The following is a 27,096-nucleotide window of genomic DNA, read 5'->3' on the forward strand; positions in this document are numbered from 1 at the left end:
AAAGAAGATACTTGGGATGGATATTCGCAAAAACAGAATGAGAGGAAGAGTTAGTTTGTCTCAGAAACAGTATTTGAAGAAGGTAGTACAGAGTTTTGGCATGTTCAAGTAGTCAAAACCAATAAGCACTCCTCTTACTCCTTATTTCAAACTTAGTGCGGTTTTATCTCTTAAATCAGATGAGGAACATAAGTATATGTCACAGGTTCCTTATGCAAGTGTTGTTGGTAGTTTGATGTATGCAATGGTTTGTACTAGTCCTGATATTTCACAAGTTGTTAGTATGGTAAGCAGGTATATGGATGATCCGGGTAAAGGACATTGACAAGCTGTGAAATGGATTTTGAGATATATTATGAATACAATTGATGTTGGTATAGTATTTGAGAAAAATAATACTATTGAACAACGGGTTGTTGGATAAGTGGATTCTAATTTTGCAGGTGATCTGGATAAACGTCAATCAACTATTGGATATGTTTTTACATTTTCTAATGGTCCAGTGAGTTTGAGGTCTACCTTACAATCTACCATTATCTTGTCTACAACAGAAGCAGAGTACATGACAGCTTTAGAGGCTGTTAAGGAAGCTATTTTGTTGCAGGGTTTACTTGAAAATTTGAGAGTTGTTCAGTAGCACATTTTTATGTTTTGTGATAGCTAGAGTGCTATTCATTTGGCAAAAAATCAAGTCTACCATGCACGAATGAAGCACGTTGACGTTCAGTTTCATTTTTTGCGGGATATTATTAATGGAGGCAAGATACTTCTTCAGAAGATTACTACAGCTGAAAATCCCGCAGATATGTTGACAAAAATTGTGACAACAATCAAGTTCAAACATTGTTTGGACTTGATCAATATCCTACAATTATGAATTTTTTTGGAAGGCGCCGATGATGTAGAACTCTAAAAAATGTTGATGATTGAAAAATTTGTTGAATTTATCGTCAAGGTGAAGATTTGTTGTTTTTTGTCCCACATTGGTAGAATAGTTCCACATTGGTATAAAAAATTGTTTTGAATTTTTTCTTTGTTTGTCCCATATTTGTGAGAAGTGTTTTTTGGACTTGAGATTGAAGTTATATAAAAAGTTCAACTCTCTATTTGTAAAACACACCTCAAAGTGGTACTTTGTCAAAAAGTAGTGGATTGATCATCGGCGCCCAAGGACATAGGTAATTCTGTACCGAACCTTATTAATTTCTTGTCTTATTCTTTTTACTATTTTTATTATTAGTTTCTGCATTTGTTTTAGTTCTCTATATTTTCAATAGCATTAGTTGTGGTATTGGTGTTTGGCACAAGTGGGCACCCGGCACAACACTTATAGTATTGTTTTCTTCATAATTTTTTAAAAGTTTTAAAAAAAATAGAGATCCCTTAGAGCACGCACATAGTTCATGCCCAGGGCTAGTGTGTGTGCATGCATATATATATATATATATATATTTGTGTGTTTCGAAGATTATACTTTCTTTTTTGATATCGTCGGGTATCCTGAGTTTACGCACCAGACTAATCTCATGCCTACGTCAGTCATGCCCTCGACCAACACGTAGAAGGTAAATTGCGGATGTACGCCGCAGGCGGCAAGGTTCGAACCTCAAACTTCACCTTTGCCCAAGATCGTCTGACACAAGTCCTTACCACCTGAGCTTATGCCCGGGGGCTAAGATTATATTTTCTTTTATAATATATATTATTGAGATATTATATGAAATGTGCATTATTAATTTTTTTCTTAAATTTAACATTTTCAATATATGTATGTATGGGTAGAAGTAAGTTGCAAGCCGTATAAAGTTTATCTTATTTGTTCTTGATCTTATTTGTTCTTTAACCTAAATGAGTTGTTATTTCTTGCAGTTACATCCCTCCATTCATTATCGTCAATTGATTTTGTTCATCCTCACTATTTTTTTTTATTTCTTTCTTTTTATTCCACTTTCTAAATTCTATCCTACCGAGGAATACAAGTTTTTTTTTTACTAATTTAATATTATTTTTAGCCTATTTTATTATTTATTATGTAAACATTGCATATATATCACAATATTGATTTCTCATTTATAGTTTATACAAAGACTCTCTCTCTCTCTCTCTCTCGCCCCCGCACCCCCCAATTGTTGTGATATATTTTTTATCTTCCAAAAACATCTCATGCATAGCGCAGCAGAGGTCTTATAACTAGCCTCGACCATGTCACCGCCTGCAATTTCTGGTGCCGTTCAATGCATCACCAAAGAACAAACACCCGTTCCGCCATAAATTAAGAGATAAGCTAATAATCTGCAATGTGCCACCGTGACAACAAACCCATTTCAAACTGCCTACTTCTCCTTTACTCTTGTTTACAACTTCCATTTAACTTCTCTCTTTTCATCTTCTCACACCTCAAAATCTAACACTTTTCTTGCCAGAATCCGACCCATCGCCACCACCATGCAAAATGAGCCAGAGGCGGAGCAGCTGCGGAGGCCTGAATCTCAGAAAGAAGCAGACGTGTAAGGCAACAGCACTGGCGAGATTCAAGTTCGTGTACAACCTATAACAGCCGATTTGCTTGGTGGAGAGGTGATTTAGGCATTTCTAATGTGTCATATTTGATTATCAGAATGAAATGGAATAGAAAAAATATGGAATGAAAATTTAAATGGAAAGCGTGAACAAAACAAGCAACAAATTCATTCCATTTTCTCTAATTCCATTTCTCGCAATCAGTATGTAATAATGTTTGTAGCAGTAAGCCATATTTAAAATCAATTTTTTGTTTCGACTGAATCACAGGCACTTTTCATGAAGTTTCTTAAATATTTATTGCCCCGTTAGACAGGTAGACAGGTTGTTGGGCATTACAGCCCACCAACGCCCTTAGCACCACCATCCACCTTTGAACAAAGTGGTAGGATCACCATAGGTGAAGCACTTGAAGCAACAGCCCTCACCGCCGGGCACAAGCCAGTTGATATGAGTGATGCTGCTGCAATACAAGCTGTGGAGGTGAAAGCCACCGGCCGCACTGTCATAACCCCAGGTGCCCTCGCTGCAGCTGCCCAATCAGCAGCAACTCTCAATGCCCACACTGCAAGAGATGAGGAAAAGACTAAACTCGCAGACTATAACATTCTCATGTGTCCGCACTAAATTCATCATTAGAATGTTCACTCAGTAACATCCTCTTTTTGTGGATTTTTGATGGGGCAGGATGCAACTTCGAAGTTGCCAGTGGATAAACCAGCAACAAGGATGGATGCTGAAGGGTTATCCGTGCAGAGCTGAGGAACAATCCAAACCTAGTTACCCATCCTGGCGGTGTGGCTGCTGCTGCAAGGCTTAACCAGAACCAGAAGAGTTGATAACTAAAAGAATGCCATGGAAATTTGACTTCGTAGTTTTTTTTCCCGGAGTAGATTGTCTGACCAGTACCGGATGTTAGCAGTCTCAAGTATCACCTAATGGCTATCCAGAAACTCATCTCATATTCTTGGATTTTGCATCAGTTCGAGTACAAGTACGTTTCATGCTGATCTCAAGTATGACTACCACTTCATTCCCTTGCCAGAAGGAGTCTTCAACAGTAGCCAGTTTCTGTGATCTCAGCCCCACCGCCAATATAAACAATTATGTATTACCGTTTTCGCTCCGGCCGCCACTTGTATACTGGCTTGGATGTTGGGCAGACAATCTCATCTTCGCATAGCTTCCGCTTCCGACCCCTTTTCTGTTCCAATAAATGGAATAGTTATTTTTAAAATTCACAATGACAAATGCAGGGCACAGGATGGTACTGGTCAAGTCCAAAACAAAGAAACCTGATGTTCTTTCTGCAAGGCCATATCCATGTATAGTTTCTCCAACTCATTTGCCCGGTTCTTTCTTGCCTCCAACTCATTTGCCCTGTTCTTTCTTGCCTCCAGCTCTCTGTAGGAAGCAGTTGTTTTCCTGCACAAAGGAAAACATTTTAAACATGGATCGCATATTTATAAAATACTGAACTAGGACAATTAAAATTTCCGTAGGGTCATTAAAACTGACAAAGGGTGAATCATGGATGCCCAAGGGCGGCAGAAGAAGAGTTATGTATCTTACCTACGAAAATGAGAATGCTAACCTTGGAACAACCCAAGTAGGTAAAGTTTCCATATACCCAGGACAACTAAATGTGTTGACTCAATGACAAATTCAACCTTAAAGTATGTCAGCGTTGTGATGGCTTATGAAATGAACTTACTAGACATTTTGTTCAAGGAATGTCTATTCCTAAGAATAGATTAGTTACTGTTAATTATACAAAAAATTATGTTGATACCACAAGTAAATAACGATGTGAAACATTTTGAGTACATAGAAATAGACAAGGAATAACTATTCCCAAATTTTATCATGAAAATATATATTCCTTTTTTATTACATATTGAGTAAAATAATAATAAACATAAAAGGAATAGCTATTACCTACACCAATAAAATTGTCACTATATTTCATCTTGCTCGAATGAATAATTATTTCGTGAACCAAACTAGCCATAAGACTTATTTTAAGTCGCTTTCTTCCATGAGATTTGCTTGGTGCAATCGCTCTCACATTTACATATTTCTCCCTCTTATGAGATGATGTGTGGCACTTCTCACTACACGAAAATGGGCAACTGACAACCTCCCTTTTACTCCATAGGTGCACTCAAACTCACTCTCTCTCTCATGACTGGGAAGGCAGATAATGTGGCATGTGTGCAGCCGTTATTGTGTGGGGATTGGGGGTGATTAATGCTTAGAAGTTGTAACTTCAAAGGCAACATGGAATTGCATACACAAAGACCCCATGTTTGGGAGCTCGGAGTTCAGAATATGGATTTGAAATTGTGTGAATTTCATTAATATTGTATTGAATTTCATCCAAATCCATACAAATTCAAATACGAGGCCTGAAATTCATAAACAACAACAAGCCTTAAGTCCCACTAGGTGGGGTCGGCTACATGAATACTTTTAGGCTAATTCACCCGATCAAAAGCGTTTTCTTTTATTAGATTAAGGGCTACTAAATCCTTCCTCACTATCTCATTCTAAGTTATTTTAGGCCTATCCCTAACCCTTTTCATGCCAAACACAATAACCAACTCACTTCTCCTTACAAGTGCGAGGCATGAAATTCATGATTCCCAAAAAAACCTGATCTCTCTCTCTCTCTCTCTCTCTCTCTCTCTCTCTCTCTCTCTCTCTCTCTCTCTCTCATACACAGAAAAGGTGGGGAGAGGGTAAGCGGGGGAAGGAAAAGAGATGGTCATGAATAACGCATTTATTGTCACTACAACGTCAAAACATGGATTTTATTTTCAATTTAGAGAAGAGGTGTTGCGCGTTTCAATTTTCAGACCAAACAGCATAGAGTTTTGACTGAAAAAAGTAATCATGCAACTTGCATCATAACTTTTTTCCCTTCTTGTAACAAAAAACTTATTTCCAAATAAATTATTTTTATGAATACATTGTCTCATTAGTTGCAGTTGTTTTCAAGGGTCAAATCAACCCATGCAGCTTGGGAAAGGTTGGCAATAACAGGATCTTGCGCTCAATCAAGGTCTGGAACTTGTTATGTCAAGTGCCAGAACCAGTAGGGTTTGCAGCTTTGCGCTCAGGTTGCCTGATACTTCTTTCAAATACCACCAACCTAAAGACAGGTCAGGTTGAGGCTTTCCAACCCAAGCTCTTGAGCTATATTTCAGTTGCACTATCCATGTTGTAGCCGTTCAGGTCATTAATCAAGAAGCAAAACATAAAGCACACATGTGGTTCCTTGCGCTTTCTAATGCACATAGCCATGTATATGTAGGGTGGTTGGCAGAAAGTTTGCTGATCGAAAATTTACACCATGGACCAGTTCACAGATTAAAAAATGCATTTAGGCATGTATATAAATGAAATATAAAAAACCAATAGCTTCATCCTAGTCATCATGAAGTGGCCAATATGGATACATATCATTAACAGCAATGCTATATATAGCCCACATGTTGTAGGGGCCATAAGAAACAACAGAAAGAATGTCTGATTAGAAGTTCAACTTATGCTTACCAGTTGAACAAATGTGGGCCCCACAGATCAAGAACAAGTCCCAAATCCAATCAAAATGGTCAAATTTTGAATTCTTAAAATCTTCCGAAAAAACAAAAAGGGGGTTTGGAACAATCCAAACTACAGCCCCACTTTAAAAAATCCTTAAAATCCTTTATAAACAATCTAAAATTTTTCAAAATATGCTCCAATTTTGACAACTTTGACAGGCTCTGTTTGTAATTGGATGGAGCCTACATTGGATCAACAATAAAGAGGACACGTGAACTTGACTAATCCAATAGAAATAAATCAGGCAGCATCAAGCAGTTGGCAATGCAAAAAAAGATATTGAAAATTTCTTTTCACCTCTTAATGTGATTGGGCAGATACTCAGAAGTAGGTAAATTTCTGCTTTTTGATGATCGTGACTGTATTTCCCTAGCACCATCCCTGAAAGACAATATATTAAACAACAAGATGAAGGATGATCCAAAATGCATTATTACAACTTCACTGGGGAAACTTTGCAAACCACTATTAAAAATACATCTACTTAAAAAAAATACCCCCGAAAAAAAAGTCTTTAACAACAGGCATCAGACGACCAGCAAATAAAAATAAAAAAAAGATAATTCTGTAGTATTCCAAAATATGATTGCATTAAGGATCTTTTGTCATGATTGCACTGCAAAAATGTATACATATTTTTTTTAACAGCAATGAAAAAATTTTCCATGTTACATGATCCAAAATCTAACCATACCAAAGGATCATTCAGCATGAGTGCTGTTCTTATAAGTAATATACTACTACAGCAACAAAAACAACAGTAAAGTCTCTATACCATGGTTTGGCACTGTTCAATAAATCCCTCTACATTCAATTCTATTTACATATCGCATATGTTCCATTGAATTTTATTAGATTCATTCAAATTCCCTAAAACCACTTGCTTTTAGTCTTCCTCTCATCCAAACCATAGATTTTACTTCATTACTCTATCTACATGTGCATTAGGGGTTTGATACGCATGCTCAAACCTTATTTGCCATCCTTAAATTTTGGCTTCAACTGGTGCTAAACCAAAGTTATAAGAGTTTTTTCCCGTTTTATAATTAAAAAGAAATAAAATATAAAATAACACTCTGATTGGGAAATTTTTTCCCAAAATAATGCTCACGTAATCTCGCAACTTCATGCTGCGAGATTTAAACTGATGGCCACTCTGCCTTCGACGCGTGGCAAAGAGAGAAACAGGGGGCAGGTGATGCGTGGCGACGCTTGAAGAAATCTCGCAGCTCCAAGCTGCGAGATTTAATGAGCCATCGAACCGAAACGTGACGCGTGGCTGGGAGATTAAATGAGGTATCGAACTGGTGGTGACGCGTGGCGAAAATCTCGCAGGACGAAGCTGCGAGATTTGTGCCTGACATCCATCCGCGTGGTGACACGTGGTAAATCTCGCAGGACTAACCTGTGAGATTTGCTTCGTCTGCTGAATTCCTCCCCGAGCCTTCTCAGAACACAATATTGGGAGAAAAGTTGCAGACCTTCGAGCTTGCAGAGGACCGTTGCGTTGGCAAGTTACCGTTCAAGGTGCAGGTGACCGTTCGGGCGAAGGCGAGGCGAAGCGAGGCTATTTAAGGGCCGAAAATGGGGTATGTTATTTATAATTTAGAAAAAAACGTGAATATTTTATTTAACTTACTGAGATTTAATGAGATTTATTTTATGTTTTGAGTTGGTTTGATATCATATTTGCGTTCCGACTATTTGGATTCGTTGCTGCATCTAGAGGAAGGTTAGTTTTTTTAATTAATAATTTCATTTACGTTTATGTCTCTAATAGTATTTGTATATACTTCGCATAATCATGTAAATTTTTAATAATTTAATCTGAATGTTTTAAATAAAAAAAAAAAGTATATTAATCTAATATTTATGCTTCAAATTTTATCTTCAATATTTTAAATTTACATATTCATTAATATCAAAGAAGAAATACTGTTTAGGACATTTGTTTGTTTGTATTTTTTGTGTTGTTTGTGGGTCTTAACTCACTTTGATAAGGTTCTTTAATTACAAAACCATTATTAGATGAATTGATCCATAATTTACATTATCTATTATTTGGGTGTACTAGATATGCGTGTCTCCTTGATTATCAAGTATAAATTGAGACAAAGAGTTAGGATAGTTTAACATGTAATAGATATTTACATTATCAAAATGACTTAATTGAGATACCTTTGGCTGTCACACAAACTAAATTATTATAAAATTGTGGACGTAAAAAAAGTTAATCTTTTACCAATATTTATTATTTATTAGAGTCACATGAAAGAAAATGAAAAAAAATAAAAATTGTTGTTATTTTTAGACTTCTTACATGAGATAATTATTTAGATGAAAAAATCTAACTCTGTGTTTTTCCGTAATAATTGTTGCACGATTCACAATAAGTACAAAGTTTTTTTTTAAAATAACATGAAATAATTTATGAATTAATATCGCGAAAATCTAATATGTTTTAATAGTTGCAAAGATAGGAATAAAATTTTCTATTGTATAATTATCTAATAGTAACAAATAAGTTGTAGTTTGTTGATCTATAAATGCTTAATAATAAAGTTAAAAGGTTAAATTTAAGTTAATTTAACTTGTTCAACATTAGTCTTATATACTCATATTGAGTGAGCTCCATGCCAAAATCATACAAATTTTTTTGTTAGAGTACGATCCGAGCGTGGGCTGATGGGCATGCGGAGCCCCTGTGCTGCTGAGGGGGCACGCAGTTTGCCGAGCGTTGGTTAGAGACAGACCCCCGCATTGTCCAGCTGATACGCGATGCGAGGTTTTATGGCATTTATCGGATTGCTCATATCCAGCTTGATTGGCATCTTGTCACATCATTGATGGAGCGATGGAGACCCGAGACGCACACGTTCTACCTACCTCATGGCTAGGCCACCGTCACATTACAGGACGTAGCTGTTTTGTTCGGGTTGCCGATTGATGGGCGAGCTGTCACTGGTCGCACTGCCGGACCAGTGGAGGGACCTACAGACCGTCAAGGTCGACTCGCCCTGGATACTATGTGCGAGCGTTTGTTAGGCGTCGTTCCGCCTGACAGCGAGTTGGTTGGTGTACGCATCCGTATGCGGTTCCTTGAGGGGGATGCGTTTCGTAAGCTCCCGACACATGCAGATGTTCAGACGATAACATGCCACTCACGAGCCCACTTGTTGCGTTTGATTTGTGGGGTGATCTTCTCGGATGTTTCCGACAGTTATGCGCATCTGATGTTCCTTTCACTCCTTCAGGACTTCGGAGCGTGTCACTCGTACAGTTGGGGGTCCGCCACTTTGGCGTGGTTGTACAGGGAGATGTGTCGCCCCGCACACCACTCGAAGACACAGATTGCGGGCCCCCTTCGCTTACTCCAGGTTTGGGCTTAGGAGAGATTTCCTTCATTCGCGCCTACGCGGCGAGGTTTCCTGCAAATTGATAGGGGTCAGGACGGTCGTCCAGTTGATCCTCTCCCACTCGCATATCGATTAGTACAAATTTTATCTATCCCTTCTCATTCACTCAATAACTATTACGAATACTAATTCGTAATATGTAGTAGTCTTGCATTTGGGAACTTACGTTTCATCTTATACAGATGGAGGGACGACTTGAGGGCATCGATGGTTGCGCTTCACACATTGCCCTGGTATAGGTTCGAGTTGGACATGCACCGGGAGCATGAGGTATAAATCAGTTAAAGTATAGCACATGATATTATTTCTTTCTTTCTTTCAGTTGTGTATAGTCCGCTTAACTTTTTGTTTTGTCTAACTGCAGTTTATATGGATGCCCTACACGGATGAGATTTTAGCTGACATGCCACCTGCCTATGCAGACGGGAGGGACCTGTGGGTAGCGCGAGTGCCACTCATAAGCTTTCATATTATTGAGTGGTATCTCCCCGATCGAGTCATGCAACAGTTCGGGTTTCGACAGGTCATTCCCACCCCATTTATAACTTCGGAGGTAGATATTGTTGGGGACGATTTCCACGGCATGGATGGGCGTGGTCGAGGGGTCACAAACTGGTCGAGTACGCACGCGATATTCGTCACTGCGTAGGAGCATCGGCGAGACTACATCGTACGATAAGTGGCGGAGCACAGTCAGATGCATCTAGATGACCCATACTTCACTTGGTATAGGTCTATCACACGCCGCTTAGTCGACAGGACCGCAGCTGTATATTTGAGCCTCGTAAGAAGATTAATGCCACAACTCATTTTATTATTTATACGTTCCGATTTGAATGCGTTAATAATATATGTTCATATCCTGCAGGCTGACATAGTTATTAAGGCAGTCAGATCTCGTCGGATCCTGCGATCCACCGATTGATGAGTGCTGCACTGGATCTCGTCCACGAGGACGGTCGACGGATCCCAGAACGAGGAGGTCGACCTGATGTACCAGCACGAGTAAGACGACCAGCTCCAGTACGAGGAGGACGACATGCCTCCTCTAGTCGTCCAGGGACTCCCATGTCCTCCCCACCAGTCGTACAGGCCGAGTACTTGTTCGGCCCATCAGTGCCTTATGCACCTTCCACTGCAGCAGACCGACTGATGCCCCATCTGACTCTGCTGCTACCCCATCTATGTCATTTTTATTGGACGATCTTTTCGATGGGGTGGAGGTCGATGCACCCCTTATGCCGCCTCATTCTCGTCCCGAGACATCGTATCATTTCTCACCGTGTGCGCTCCGCATGGCTGATGATGATGATGCAGCACCTCTTGGGGGATTTAGAGTGCTGAAACACGTTTAGAGTGCTGAAACACGTTTGGATCTGACGATGCACGTAAATGCATGCAGACATACAAATTTTAGCAATACGAATTTTGCAGTAAAAGACAATTCAATTTAAGGAATTAACTTAACTGGATATGCAAATTTAGACGATACGAATTATGTGTCATTTTTTAGATTTGGCAGTATTGAATTCTTTAGAGATACGAATTATTAAATGATATATACAAAAGAATTAAAAAAATAATCAATTATATACAAATGAAATCAAAACAATTAATGATATACATACAAATAAAATGCATTTAAAATAATGCTAAACTACTCCGTGTCGCAGCGAGGTCATCTCCGAGATCGTGGTGACTGCCGTCTACGTCTACCCTCTCTCTGCTCATCAACATCATCAGGTGTCCTGTCCCGTCGTGCTGAATGTGAATCCTCTCCCCCAAGAGGTGCTGCATCATCATCAGCCATGCGGAGCGCACGCGGTGAGAAATGATACGATGTCTCGGGACGAGAACGAGGCGACATAGGGGGTGCATCGACCTCCACCCCATCGAAAAGATCGTCCAATAAAAATGACATGGATGGGGTAGCAGCAGAGTCGGATAGGGCATCAGTCGGTCTGCTTGATGGTCCGGCAATATGAGCTGCAGTGGAAGGCGCATAAGGCGCTGACGGGCCGAACAAGTACTCGGCCTGTACGACTGGTGGGGAGGACATGGGAGTCCCTGGACGACTAGAGGAGGCATGTCGTCCTCCTCGTACTGGAGCTGGTCGACCTCCTCGTGCTGGTACATCAGGTCGACCTCCTCGTTCTGGGATCCGTCGATCGTCCTCGTGGACGAGGTCCAGTGCAGCACTCATCAATCGGTGGATCGCAAGATCCGACGAGATCTGGTTTGCCTCAATGACTATGTCAGCCTGCAGGATATGAACATATATTATTAACGCATTCAAATCGGAACGTATAAATAATAAAATGAGTTGTGGCATTAATCTTCTTACGAGGCTCAAATATACAGCTGTGGTCCTGTCGACGAAGCAGCGAGTGATAGACCTATACCAAGTGAAGTATAGGTCATCTAGACGCATCGGACTGTGCTCCGCCACTCCTCCTACAATGTAGTCTCGCCGATGCTCCCACGCAATGACGAATATCGCGTGCGTACTCGACCAGTTTGTGACCCCTCGACCGCGCCCATCCATGTCGTGGAGATCGTCCCCAACAATATCTACCCCCGAAGTCATAAATGGGGCGGGAATGACCTGTCGAAACCCGAACTGTCGCATGACTCGATCGGGGAGATACCACTCAATAATATGAAAGCATATGAGTGACACTCGCGCTACCCACAGGTCCCTCCCGTCTGCATAGACAGGCGGCATGTCGGCTAAAATCTCATCCGTGTAGGGCATCCATATAAACTGCAGTTAGACAAAACAAAAAGTTAAGCGGACTATACACAACTGAAAGAAAGAAATAAATAATATCATGTGCTATACTTTAACTAATTTATACCTCATGCTCCCGGTGCATGTCCAACTCGAACCTGTACTAGGGCAATGTGTGAAGCGCAACCATCGATGCCCTCAAGTCGTCCCTCCATCTGTATAAGATGAAACGTAAGTTCCCAAATGCAGGAGTACTACATATCACGAATTAGTATTCGTAATAGTTATTGAGTGAATGAGAAGGGATAGATAAAATTTGTACTAACAGATATGCGAGTGGGAGAGGATCAACTGGACGACCGTCCTGACCCCTCTCAATCTGCAGGAAACCTTGCCGCGTAGGCGCGAATGAAGGAAATCTCTCCCAAGCCCAAACCTGGAGTAAGCGAAGGGGGCCCGCAATCTGTGTCTTCGAGTGGTGCGCGGCGCGACATATCTCTCTATACAACCACGCCAAAGTGGCGGACCCCCAACTGTACGAGTGACACGCTCCGAAATCCTGAATGAGTGGAAGGAACATCAGATGCGCATAACTGCCGAAAACATCCGAGAAGATCACCCCCAAATCAAACGCAACAAATGGGCTCGTGCGTGGCATGCTATCGTCTGAACATCTGCATGTGCCGGGAGCTCACAAAACGCATCCCCTCAAGGAACCGCATACAGATGCGTGCACCAACCAACTCGCTGTTAGGCGGAACGACACCTAACAAACGCTCGCACATAGTACGCAGGGCGAGTCAACCCTAACGGTCTGTAGGTCCCTCCACTGGTCCGACAGTGCGACCAGTGACAGCTCGCCCATCAATCGGCAACCCGAACAAAACAGCTACGTCCTGTAATGTGACGGTGGCCTCGTCATGAGGTAGGTGGAACGTGTGCGTCTCGGGTCTCCATCGCTCCACCAATGATGTGACAAGATGCCAAACAAGCTGGATATGAGCAATCCGATAAATGCCATAAAACCCCGCATCGCGTATCAGCTGGACAATGCAGGGGTCTGCCTCTAACCAACGCTCGGCAAACTGCGTGCCCCCTCGGCAGCACAGGGGCTCCGCATGCCCATCAGCCCACGCTCGGCTGGCCCTGTGATGATCGCCTATCGTCAATACGCTCGGATCGGACGACCCGGGATCAATCCTAGAAATGCATCGTTGCATCAGAATAGGTATATACAAGAAAAAAAAAAAACGGTGTGAAATAGTATAAAATTGCATACGACATCAACGCGACGGTCCCGCTGCATCGCCCGAGTGGGTCCTTCTCGGACACCTTGTGCGATTATGCCCTTCTTGATGACATATACTGCACGTGCTCCTTTTCCTACCTTCCCTAGCGTCCATCTCATTGTGTATACGGGAGCTCCTTGGACGACATTTATGTCGAGCATACGCTGGATTTGCCTGTATAGTCGGCAACGACAATGCTGGCCAGTACGCCTCGTGCATAATCGGCTGAAAATCCACCACATATGTCGCATAATGTTCGGCGGTGCTCCAACAAGGCTCAACGTACTGCATGGCGTTGAGTCGTGTCTCCGCACATGCAGCGAGAAGGTTGGAACATGGAAAGTGTAAGGCTTGCCACTTCCCATAGGAGCAGACGTGCAAATCCTGAATGCGCAGCGTTTGCACGTTGTTTCCTTTATGATGTCCCAACTGCGCAGTCGTGATGCTAAAAGTACCTCTAGACCGATTGAACGTCGTCATGCGATGTCTGGTCGCCTTCAACTTCTTTCTTTCCATCGCAAGCAATATATGAAGAGTTAATGCATTTCCTCCTAATATTGCATTACGAGCAGCCTCCCGTCGGCTGTTGAAATAATGTGCAACGCGATAAAATGTCAGTTGCACAAGGACAGTGATTGGGAGGCTACGAGCGCCCTTAAGGACGGCATTGAAACATTCGACGAGGTTTGTCGTCATGTTCCCATACCTTCTGCCCCCGTCGTGGCACTGAGTCCACATATGAGGAGCGATTTGATCAAAGAACGTCTTCGCGAGTTCCCCACCCTCATCGAAGATCTTCTCCATCCACATGTTAAACTTTCTGACCTGATGCTCCCTTCCCGCGCGCTCAGCCATTCGCTTCAGATTGACACTGTGCACTTTCGTGCTGAAGTTGCTTACAACGTGTCGAAGGCAGAATCGGTGGAGCGCACGCGGTGGCTGCCAATCAGGATTGTGAGACACTGCAGCGATGATCCCTGGATGCCTATCTGATATAAGGCAAATGTCGTCCCTATCGGTAATGGAACGAAGACAACACAGAAACCAATTCCATGTGTCCAAACTTTCCTCTGGCACAATAGCGAATGCAAGGAAAAATATTTGCCTATTTGCATCCGGGCACGTCGCAATAAGGAGTTTTCCTTTGTACTTACCGTACAAGTGTGTCCCATCTATACATATTACAGGAGGACAGTGGGGAAAACCCTGAATAGATGCTACGAACGCCCAAAAGACTGATACAAATGTTACGGTCTGATCGCTGCCTGGTATAGGGTTCCACCTCCACTTGACGATAATACCAGGATTATAAGTGCACATTGCTTCCATCCACCTAGGCAACGTCTGATAAGACTTCTCCAATCGCCGAATACTATGGCAATTGCCTTCTGTTTTCCAAACCAAATTTTCTTATATGAGATGGAATAGCCGAAACGACGATCTATGAATTCTTTCAATGTAGCGATTGAGGTCGACGCATCACCCCTTATCATATTCACAATCTCCCTAGCAATAAGGGACGACGTGATTTGGCTATGGTCTTGCGAGAGGAGTTCATTCAAGCATGTGTGCGGACCCCATATTGAGTGATTTCGAAGAATCGATGTTTCTGACGATACATCGCACGCAGTCTCCAACTGCATTCAGAGTTCTTACACCTAACAACTCATAATAGTGGGGTCGACTGCAGGACGTGAAAGTCATGGTGCGTTTGAGCGTGGTATATTCGCACAGCAGCTATCAATTGATCTTTCGACCCGAATAGCATCCCTTGACTCAGTTCTGATGATTCATCCCAACGAGTTACCCGTATAGGAAGCTCGTCACCATGGGACAAATCTGCAGCATCTACGTCAATTACACCATACATAGGAGGTTCGTCCATGAAATCTGCCGTATACATGCCATTGTTCGATTGACGAGGGGGTGGGTCGACATCATCGGGGAACTCGTTCGTCCCTTCACCAATTTCCTCCTCGTACGTGTCATCTTGTAAATGAACATCGTTCGTGATGTTCATCCCCACGTCCAGCGCGTTGTTCGCTATTGCGAATAACGATCCTGGTTGTTCTGCTGAAACATCTTCGCAAACACCATGATAATTCGTATGAATAGTAGTTCCTTCATACGTCTGCACCTCGAATGACGATCGTAGACATTCGTTCATATCCACAACAGGCATCCCACCAACATCTGCATCTTCTTCCTCCGCTTCAACCACGTCCTCAATAGACGTTCCCGGCTGCCCATGTGCGGCAACACCCATCTGAGGAATGAGTTCGACATACAGTTGCACAGTCAAATATGTCGTCCCTACGCAGTGTGCATCCAAGACCATGCGCAAACCGTAATCACTAGTTACGGGAACAACCTCATAGAAGATTGTATCATGATGCCCCTTAATCGGGTATCTTGCGGTTAGCCGCAATGCATATTGATTTGGATCAATAAACAAATACTTGTATATTTTCGCATGCAATTTAGTTAATTTACACCTATGACCAATTCTAATAGGTTGAACTGGCGGAATACAATAACTAACACCGGTTTGTCCGGTTATAATGTTACCCTCCATGTACAATAATACCGGAATCGGAATACTGCTTGAACTTCCTGCCATCTAGATTGACGCCTGATAAATATAAAAGACCTACGCAAAACAATAATTTTATGTATAAGCCGTATGCTAAGTGAATAGTGAACAAAAATTATTTTCAATACGTTCATGTGCATGCAATATTCTCTAAATGTTTCACTTGTCACTTTGAAAATATTCTTGCATGCAATTCTGACTTCTCTACGAAAAGTCGTATCGAAATTTGGGCAGCATGCCAAGTGTAATTTGAACATTTACCCATTTTTACAATGACCCTTAAACGTTTGCAGACAATATAATAATATAGTTTAAGCATGCAAGAACCTATGATATCTACCAGCATGCAATTCACATCACTGCATCAGCCATGCAGGAGGCATTTAAATTCGCGCTTAGAAAACAAATACTTTTAGATATAACATATAATATCTTTAAAATTTTTTTGTAAGCAAGCCTTCAATTAATGCGTGTCACAAATATTTATTTAATATTTCATAAAAATTAATTAACATTTTATATTTATATTATATAATAAAATTAATTATATATATATATATATATATATGTGTATGTATATACATATCTCAAATATAGATTCAAAAGCTCCAAAACATCATGTGCCATTGAGTGTATACTAAATAATTAACTTATAATTCCTTCAACTTATATGCATGCCACTATCATATTCACATTGCTTCTAAACATTAATAAAAAATTATTTTTAATATATCATTTATCTTCAATGAACTTATCTTGTCACTAATTTAGAAAGTTATTTTTTATACATAAGAAAGAAAATGAGATTCATTTTTCTATTTTTTCTTAAACAAAATTTGGGAGGAGTGAGAATCCACACATCAGTTATGATTCAAGTTTAGGTTATGTTGAATTTTATCTAAATTTTAACAAATTTATATATAAAGTTTCAAATTTGTGTCATCAAATACAATATAATTTACAAATTTTGATAAGTCAATATAGAGAAGTGATGCGAAAAGCTTGATGAAGATGACACTACAATGATACATCTAAATAATTATCTCACAAAGGCAACTACTTAACCACAAACCTTTTGTCATTTATATAATTTGTCTTATCAAATTCCAAACACAAACAAATCATAGTCATGTGTAGTAGATCGGATCGTACTCTAACAAAAAAATTTGTATGATTTTGGCATGGAGCTCACTCAATATGAGTATATAAGACTAATGTTGAACAAGTTAAATTAACTTAAATTTAACCTTTTAACTTTATTATTAAGCATTTATAGATCAACAAACTACAACTTATTTGTTACTATTAGATAATTATACAATAGAAAATTTTATTCCTATCTTTGCAACTATTAAAACATATTAGATTTTCGCGATATTTATTCATAAATTATTTCATGTTATTTTTAAAAAAATCTTTGTACTTATTGTGAAACGTGCAACAATTATTACGGAAAAACACAGAGTTAAGATTTTTTCATCTAAATAATTATCTCATGTAAGAAGTCTAAAAATAACAACAATTTTTATTTTTTTTCATTTTCTTTCATGTGACTCTAATAAATAATAAATATTGGTAAAAGATTAACTTTTTCTACGTCCACAATTTTATAATAATTTAGTTTGTGTGACAGCCAAAGGTATCTCAATTAAGTCATTTTGATAATGTAAATATCTATTACATGTTAAACTATCCTAACTCTTTGTCTCAATTTATACTTGATGATCAAGGAGACACGCATAACTAGTACACCCAAATAATAGATAATGTAAATTATGAATCAATTCATCTAATAATGGCTTTGTAATTAAAGAACCTTATCAAAGTGAGTTAAGACCCACAAACAACACAAAAAATACAAACAAACAAATGTCCTAAACAGTATTTCTTCTTTGATAATAATGAATATGTAAATTTAAAATATTGAAGATAAAATTTGAAGCATAAATATTATATCAATATACCTTTTTTTTTATTTAAAATATTCAGATTAAATTATTAAAAATTTACATGATTATGCGGAGTATATACAAATACTATTAGAGACATAAACGTAAATGAAATTATTAATTAAAAAAACTAACCTTCCTCTAGATGCAGCAACGAACCCAAATAGTCGGAACGCAAATATGATATCAAACTAACTCAAAACATAAAATAAATCTCAGTAAATCTCAGTAAGTTAAATAAAATATTCACGTTTTTTTCTAAATAATAAATAACATACCCCATCTTCGGCCCTTAAATAGCCTCGCCTCGCCTCGCCTCGCCTTCGCCCGAACGGTCACCTGCACCTCGAACAGTAACCTGCCAACGCAACAGTCCTCTGCAAGCTCGAAGGTCTGCAACTTTTCTCCCAATATTGTGTTCTGAGAAGGCTCGGGGAGGAATTCAGCAGACGAAGCAAATCTTGCAGGTTAGTCCTGCGAGATTTACCACGTGTCACCACGCGGATGGATGTCAGGCACAAATCTCACAGCTTCGTCCTGTGAGATTTCCGCCACGCGTCACCACCAGTTCGATACCTAATTTAATCTCCCAGCCATGTGTCACGTTTCGGTTCAATGGCTCATTAAATCTCGCAGCTTGGAGCTGCGAGATTTCTTCAAGCGTCGCCACGCGTCACCTGCCCCTTGTTTCTCTCTTTGCCACGCGTCGAAGGCAGAGTGGCCATCAGTTTAAATCTCGCAGCATGAAGCTACGAGATTACGTGAGCATTATTTTGGGAAAAAATTTCCCAATCAAAGTGTTATTTTATATTTTATTTCTTTTTAATTATAAAACAGGAAAAAACTCAAAGTTATAAACCTAAGTTCTCAAGCAGTTGATTTTGACAGAGTTAAGCAAAGTATTCTAAGGCTGAAGATCACACTTCTGTTTTTAATTTTTCTTCTGCTCTAAGTTTGTTCATTCCTGTGAGTGCTATTAAATTTTTATGAGGGTATATAAATCTTTGCACATAACTTTAATCTCTTCGCATACAGCAATGGATGGCATCAGCTTTCAGCAATTTCCAATGGATACCAATAACTTCCTCCCAACTCCCCAACCCCCACACCCAACCATGAAATAAAAAATAATAAAAAAATAAAAATAAAAAACACTCGTACTCGACAATTTAATCCATATACAATGACAGTTTTATGGCCACTTCATAAAACTTTTCTTCTACTAATAGGTATTTTACAATCGCATAAAAAAAGGTAGAGACATCATACAAAGTGTTTTAACCCTCACAAAGCGAGGCATAAGACTTTTGGGAATTTTATTTTTATTTATAAATGCAATACATGTAAGTTGAAATACAAGGAAAAAGTTTAGGAAATTTATAGATAAAATTTGAAAAAAGAAATTCATATACAATTTGTGAACTAATTGCTAAACATGCTAGAAAACTTAAAATCATTCACGTAAACCATGCTACAGGACAATCATATTTTTTATCAATAAAAAGAGAGATTTCATTAAAGGGCACCAAGGGGATGCCACCCGATTACAATCATAATATTATAAAATTTTCACTTTGATTTTCAATACTTTTCAATATGGGCCATCGTCGTCATCATCATCATTGATCTGTGATTCTTCTTCCTTTCCTTTTCTTGTTTAAATTTTCTTCTCTTTCGAGGGGTTGCTGCGGCAGATACACTTAGCAAGGCAGATTGGGTCAGATAATCCGTGGCGGATTATCAAGTGAGAATATCACAATCCATATTTGACTCATTTAAGTTGCAAATTTATGACAATTCAAATCAAATAATCCATGATGGATGGCGGATAATCCGTCATTCTCATCCCTAATATAATTTTTTTTTATCATTCGATGAAAAATTTATTTTGTAACATAATAATTGAAATTATTTTTAAAATTATAATTTGATAATTGTTAAACATTTAATGACTAACCATAAAATTATAATTTTTTTTAAAACTTTCTTGAACATGAATTTACAGGCTTTTGTTTTGATCACAAGAAAATTGAGTACTTAGGCTTGAGTTTCAATGTGGGCATGTGGCAGACCTAGAAATGCATACAATAATGCAAGAGTTGGGAGTGTGGGACTAGGCTTTGACCAATAAAGCTTCTCCTAATTAAATTGATGCCTAATAAGCTGGGACATATAGCACTATCAATGAACTTAAACAATGGTTGTTAGCGGATAGGAAGATATCCATTGGATAAAATCCTAAATCGGCCAACTAACTCATTTAGAGGCAAATAAAAAAGTTTAAACCATATTAGACTCATTTAATGTACGAATTGGTTATCAGTCGATTTAAGTGGGTCAAATTTGGTTCAGAATAATGAATTTTTATCCATTTTTTCAGGTCTAGTAGTAGGGAACTCTACCAATGGTCTATGACCAAAGGAATCTTGGTGGATAAATTTGTAAGCTCTTCCACTAAACCTCTCTACTTTTGATACAAAAAAAAATACTCTAACATGGATTTTTGGGCTTGAATTTGAATATCTCGATTTAGACAAAACACAATATAAATTATATTGACAATTGAGTTTCTTACAAATTCACCTAAAAATTAAATCTAGGACTTGAAATCTATGCTCCCAAACTCTACCTCAAAGTTTTCACTCCTTCCACCATAGATGCTTAAATCAGCATCTTTTTTATGCACTATGATAAATTGTGATTAATTGCAGTAAGATTGCAGCGACCCATTTTAATTCACCGGTGAATGGTGATTGACAAATAATGGTGAAAAAATTGATATTACAAATTTTCAAGGGTGAAAATCATAAAAGAAATCACTCATTTTTTTCTTTTTATAAGTTAATTACCAACTCTAATTCAATGCAAAGAAACTCATATCAATGAGTCAATTCTATTAGCTGTTAATTATTAATGGTAAACTTTATAATATTTATTTTTTTGAGGACAACATTTTTATGGCCATGAAGATTTATTTAATTCTTTTCTCCAATTAAAGTATCATTTCCCTTTTTAGCAACAGAAAACTTATAGTAAATTAAAATGGATTATTACAGTATTGTGTTTTATAAAAATTTTAGTTAAAAACTCATAAATTTTTACCTCTCTTTCAATTAATAAAGTGTTCAATTTTTTGTTAAATTTGACACTGTATGTATTTTTGTGCTTAAGAATGTCTATATTATTACCAAATATATGCTTTTTAAAAATACTAAATTTCTTTAAGGCCAGTTTGGTATCGTTGCTGTTTTTTGTTTTTTGTTTTTTGTTTTCTGCTTCTTCTTCTGTTTCTGTTTCTATACAGTGAAGAAATAACTTATAAAAATGCATTAGTTATGTTCTCAGTTTTCTATTTCAGTTATCAGTTCTTAGTTGTTTGCGATAAAATTGAAAACCAGATTTTATGATTTTCAGTTATTTTCGCAACCTGTTGCAAAAAAATTTAATATCTAGAAATAGTTTTTTTGGATGAAATCATTCGTTTTATACACTTTTAAATTAAAACTGAAGTAAAATAATTATATGAAAATATGATTAAAATTAAATAGATAAATTTAAAAAATAAATAAATAAATTCAGCTACAAAATATTTTTACTATTTTCGATTGTCATGTACAATAAATTACTATTGTAAAGTAAAATTTCAAGTCATAACTATTAAGTAAAATAATTGCAATAATTTTATCTTTATTAAAGTATTTTTAATGTGTATTATTTTGCAATTTGGTTATTTTAATCATATGTTTATAATATTATTTGATTTAAAGACAAAAATGAGTACTTTTTAATTAAGTTTTAATTTGTTTTAGTTTTGCAATTAATATCCTAATCTTGTCACACACAGCTGGTCTCAAGCCCAAGTAAAAGAGGAGGGTTGCGTTAGGTAACTAATAGCCAACGTAAAACTATTCAGACCACTATGATATGAATCCTTACCGATTATACATTGGGGTGTTCCCTACGAATGATGTGTTGCACTTATACTACCTAGGTGTAGCGAAAAGTGGACGAGGGTTAGCTAGGTCGTTACCCCAAAACGATGCGCTGTATCTGTGCCCAGGTACAATGTCAAATATGCGAGAGTTCTCACATCATTCTCAACGTGGGCAGATAAAGAAGTTAGTTTAGGAGACTAGGATTAGATTAGCAACTTAGACTATAGGGACACTTACGGATAAAAGCATGAAAATTGTGGACACAATGATTAGAAGAAAATTTAATCTAATCTACCTTCAAGAAACTAAGTGAGTGGGGGACAAAACTAGAGAAATTGATAAATCAGGATTTAAACTTTGGTACACTAAAAAATAAAAACATAAGAATGGGGTAGGAATTATTGTAGGCAAAAATTTAAGATGTCAAAAGAATAGGAGATAGAATTATGGCCAAGAGATAATAAATATCATTAGTGTTTATGCTCCTCAAGTAGGCTTAGCAGAAAACATTAAGAGACACTTTTGGGAAAATATAAATAGTATAATACAAGGCATATTAGGGATTGAGAAAATATTCACAAGAGCATATCTAAATGTATACGTTGGAAGGGGTAATAAAGGTTATGAGAGGATATATAGAGGATATGGATATGAAGACAAAAATGAGTCTGGAAAATGATCTTAGACTTTGCAATGTCATATGATTTTTTTACAATGAATACTTGTTTTAAGACGAGAGAACACTTACTAACCTTTAAAATTGGACAAAATAAAAGTCAAATAGATTTTTTATTTACTAGAAGGATAGATCGTTTATCGTGCAAGGATTGTAAAGTTATCCTAGGTGAACGCTTAACCACACAACATAGAGTTTTAGTGTTAGATATATGTATTAAAAAATGGAAGAGAAAGGACAACTAGGTGGTAGAACCTAAAGAGAGAAAATACAATAAAAATAAAATGATCAAAGATGGTGATTGGACTATAGAGAATGGTGTAGACATAAACATTTTTTGGAGTAGGATAGCTAGCTCTATTAAAAAGATAGTAAAAGAGATTTTAGGTGAATCAAGAAGAACATTATTGAACAACATAGAAAGTTAGTGGTGGGATCAAAATATCCAAAAATCCGTAAAGACAAAAAGAATTTGGAATAAAATATAGCAAAAATATAGAAACATGGATAGCTTTAAGAAGTATAAAGAGGCAAGAAAAGATGCAAAAGAAGATGTTAGTAAAGCTAAACATAGATCATTTACTAATTTGTATGCTTAGATTATATAAAAAAGAAGAGAAAAGAGATATGTTTAAATTTGCTAGAGCTAGAGAAAGAAAGAGTAGGGACTTAAGTAATGTAAAATGTATTAAAAGTGAGGATGATATTATCTTGGTTACGGAAGAAGACATAAAAGAAAGATGGCGAAGTTACTTTAATAAACTATTTAATGAAAATCAAGTAGAAGACTTAAACTTAGAATTGACAAATAATAAAAAGACTAAAAATATTACATTTATTCGCAAGATCAGAGTTAATAAAGTTAAGTTCGCACTAAAAAAGATGAAAAATGGAAAAGATATAGGAGCAGATAACATCTCAATTGAAATTTGGACATGCTTAGGTGATAATAGAATTATATGGTTAACTAATTTACTTAATACAATTATAAAAACTAAAAAAATGTAAGATGAATGGAGGAAAAATACTTTAATACCTATATACAAAAATAAATGAGATATTCAAAATTGTAATAACTATCGTGGAATTAAACTTATGAGTCATACGACGAAATTGTGGGAAAGGGTAATTGAACAAAGATTAAGGCTAGAAACGAAGGTCTCCAATGGTTTTATGCCTAATAACTCTACTAAATAAGCAATATATCTTTTAAGAAGATTAATGGAAAAGTTTAGGGAAAAAAATAGGGACTTGTCTATGGTATTTATTAACTTAGAGAAAGCGCATGATAGAATACCTAAGGAAGTTTTATGGTGGGTTTTTTTTAAAAAAATAAAAGGTGTATGTAGTAAGTATACTAATGTTATTAAGGATATGTAAAAAGAAGTAATGACTAGTATTAGGACTATAGGTGGGGAGATTAGTGAATTTCTAATAGCAATAGGTGTACATCAAGGATCTGCTTTGAGCCCCTATCTTTTTACTTTAGTGATGGATGAATTAACTAGGAGTATCCAAAATGATGCTCCATAATGTATGTTGTTTGCGAATGATATTATCTTGATTGATGAAACTAGGCATAGAGTAAAGTCTAAGTTAGAATTATGAGAGAATCTAGAAGCTTTAGGATAAGTAGAAATAAGACAAAATATATGAAATGTAATTTCAGTAATAGTAGGAGGAAAATTGGAGACAAAGTTAAATTTGATGATGACGAAATCAATAGCACTGGTAGATTTCGATACCTCGGATCTATTATGCAAGCTAAGGGAGGAATTGAAGAGAATGTAATGAGTAGAGTTAAAATAAGTTGGGTAAAATGGATAAGTACTTCAAGTATGCTTTGTGATTGTAAAATACCCTTAAACTTAAAAGGGAAATTTTACAAGACGGCTGTAAGATCAGCTACACTATACGGATTAAAATATTGGGCGACTAAGAGATAGCATATCCAAAAAGTAAAAGTTGTCGAGATGAGAATGCTTACATGGATGAATGATGTAATATTAAAAGATAAATTAAGAAATGAATATATTCGCGATAAGTTAGACGTAACTCCTGTAGAAAATAAAATAGGGGAGAGACAACTCAGATGGTTTGGGCACTTGCAATATAGGCTACATAGTGCACTAATGAGGAAAAATGAGTTAGTTACTATACAAGACAGTAGAAGGGGTAGATGTAGGCCTAAAATAACTTGGAATGAGACAGTAAGAATTTAATAACTCTAAATTTGTCGAAAGAAATTATCCATGATCGCATAAATTGGTGAAAAAAGGTTCATGTAGCTAACCCCACCTTGTGGGACTTAAAGCCTCGATTTGTTGTTGTTGCTATTGTCGTTGTTGTTGTAGGTTGTTGATTTCTGATTTTTAGTTTATGTTTCTAGTTTTTAGTTTTGGTTTTTGGTTTTTTTTTTTTTGTAATTTTTGGTCAGGATACCAAACAGTCCCTTACTTTCTTTTCACAACCTCGCTTCCCACCATGTAACATCTGCTATCCTTAATTCCTGCTACACCTATTACAATTACACTAGCCACAATGAGGATAGTTACCTGTCCATTGGATCTTGATTCTTCAAAATCGTCCCCTTATCCTACAATATATTTGCATTGCAATTCGCAACTATTTTATAAATTTTCTTATTGCTTCTATTATTCTATATTCTTTATAAGCACAAAATCAGTCCATCTCTATTATAAACCTCTTCTTTCATCATCACTTATCCAAGCGTCTTTACAGATATTTTGATTCAAAAAAAAAAATTTATTCTAATTCAAATCATAATTACTAAACATCTGTATCTTAATTAGTATTTTACAAGATGGCTGTAAACCCAAATAATAATGTCGCATAATGCATCAAAATGTTTAATACAGATTCATTCTAGTGCTTCTCTAATTTGGACACAGAATCAATGACCATTTTCATTGTTCAAGGTGACTAATGCAAGCAAACTATAACTATTTGAGGTCTCATAATGATAATCAATATCAGGAATCTCTCACCTGTCCTCAGCAAAATAAACATGTCTATTTGATGGCTGGTTATCAAGAGAATGTAGCATCGCAGTCAGCTTTTCTATTTTCTGCAGTAAAGAGAATGAAGTTTCATAAAGATTAAACTGAAAAAAAAAAAAAATGAATGAATTTCTCGACATCTAACAAATCTCAAATCCTTTGTTGTAATACTCAATTACCTTTTTTTCACTTTGAACTTTCTGCAGCACATATCCAATATCTTGAGTCTTCATCAGCATGAGCTCTTCTGGAGTGTATTTGTTTGCCTCACTCCTGTGGTAAAATAGCGCTATGTATGTTACGCTGGTCTGTGGACCCCACCAACAGTTCTTGTTTTGATCATCTTGAAGTAAAATGCATCTGGGTTCCTAAATGCTGCTTTCTCCTTAAGTCTCTGTAAAGCAAAGACACAAAATATGACATTTCCTTTGCCAGCTCCAATATTTCAGCCCTGCCTTGGCAGCTAAATGCATAGAATATTCAGCAGCAGCTCAAAGCAAAACGGGCATCAAAGGAATGAAAGAACAGTAAGATTACCATTAAAGCCTCCTCTTTCTTGTGAAATGCCTTTGCGCGGACAACATAGTCCTTGTGTTTTTCAAGAAGACCAAACTTCTTCCTCGACTCCCTGATACAAAACCCAAAACTATCACATAACATTAAACACTTAACTTGTAAACGGATTGTACTTAAAAGGATAATGCAGTCACTCACGGTTGTGAACGCTCCTTGTAAGCCCGTCTTTTAATTGCATTCCTTAGTGAGGACATAGTTAAGATTGATGAAAGGAATCCTCACAGTTCACCGCCAAGGAATTTGTAAAAAAATTAAAAGTTGTTCAATGAAATACATATTTTCAACTTCTAGTAAGCTGCAAAAATAGATACACCGAGAATCAAGAAATAGACTTAAATATTCTATAGAAATAGCACTTGCTCAACCCAAAGAAAATTAAGAGACAAACCTAGATTTTGGGGAGGTTAGGGTTCTAGAACTAGCTTACAGAAGGGATATTCAATAATTTTCGGACTAGGGCTCGGACTTACGGAGAAGACGAAGTGAAACACGGTGGCCCTTCTAGCAATAAATATAAAAAGGGGAAAAATGAAAACTAAAGCCAACGTTTTGCACATTGGTTTCTAAAAATATTTTAAATAATTAAAATAAATATATTTTAAAATATTTAATTAATGTATTGATAATTTTATAATATTAAAAAATTAAGATAACAATATAATATAATAATTTTTTAAGAAAAAATTAAATGCTTCGCTTTTAAAAATATTAAATTTACAATTTTTAAGAATTCTCAAAAAAGTAAAAAAGTTGGGTCCATTTAGTTATAGAAAATATTTTTT

General features: G+C 37.2%; 1 protein-coding gene and 1 pseudogene across 10 annotated transcripts; one reads left to right on the plus strand and one right to left on the minus strand.

Annotated features, from left to right (window-relative positions):
* Positions 1–2,044: 2,044 nt before the first annotated feature.
* On the minus strand, positions 2,045–26,820 carry LOC131152727 (probable U3 small nucleolar RNA-associated protein 11). 10 transcript variants are annotated; one of them, XM_058104567.1, is made up of 9 exons: positions 26,703–26,820; positions 26,453–26,609; positions 26,276–26,366; positions 26,041–26,132; positions 25,918–26,008; positions 25,727–25,806; positions 6,427–6,510; positions 3,816–3,945; positions 2,045–3,724 (listed from the first exon to the last, which is right to left on the minus strand). In XM_058104567.1, exons 2-9 carry the CDS (start codon positions 26,506–26,508, stop codon positions 3,632–3,634), a joined length of 717 nt encoding a protein of 238 aa, XP_057960550.1. In that variant the 5' UTR covers positions 26,509–26,609; positions 26,703–26,820; the 3' UTR covers positions 2,045–3,631. The 10 variants fall into 9 exon arrangements, 7 of the variants coding, with proteins under 7 accessions (XP_057960550.1, XP_057960547.1, XP_057960546.1 ...); XM_058104564.1 differs by lacking the exons at positions 2,045–3,724; positions 3,816–3,945; positions 6,427–6,510 and adding exons at positions 11,026–11,805; positions 11,890–12,309; positions 12,404–12,491 and having other exon boundaries at positions 25,918–26,366; XM_058104563.1 differs by lacking the exons at positions 2,045–3,724; positions 3,816–3,945; positions 6,427–6,510 and adding exons at positions 11,026–11,805; positions 11,890–12,309; positions 12,404–12,835 and having other exon boundaries at positions 25,918–26,366.
* LOC131153839 (late embryogenesis abundant protein D-34-like) lies at positions 2,453–3,359 on the plus strand (annotated as a pseudogene).
* Positions 26,821–27,096: the final 276 nt, after the last annotated feature.

The sequence above is a fragment of the Malania oleifera genome, chromosome 4, assembly GCF_029873635.1.
Source record: "Malania oleifera isolate guangnan ecotype guangnan chromosome 4, ASM2987363v1, whole genome shotgun sequence".
In the NCBI taxonomy this organism is placed as follows: Eukaryota; Viridiplantae; Streptophyta; class Magnoliopsida; order Santalales; family Ximeniaceae; genus Malania; species Malania oleifera.

What these genes read in the sequence shown, in the direction of transcription:
- LOC131152727 (XM_058104564.1), bottom strand. An exon ending in CAGCTGTATATTTGAGCCTC is followed by an intron (nt 11,806 to 11,889) that starts GTAAGAAGATTA and finishes CATATCCTGCAG; the next exon opens with GCTGACATAGTCATTGAGGC.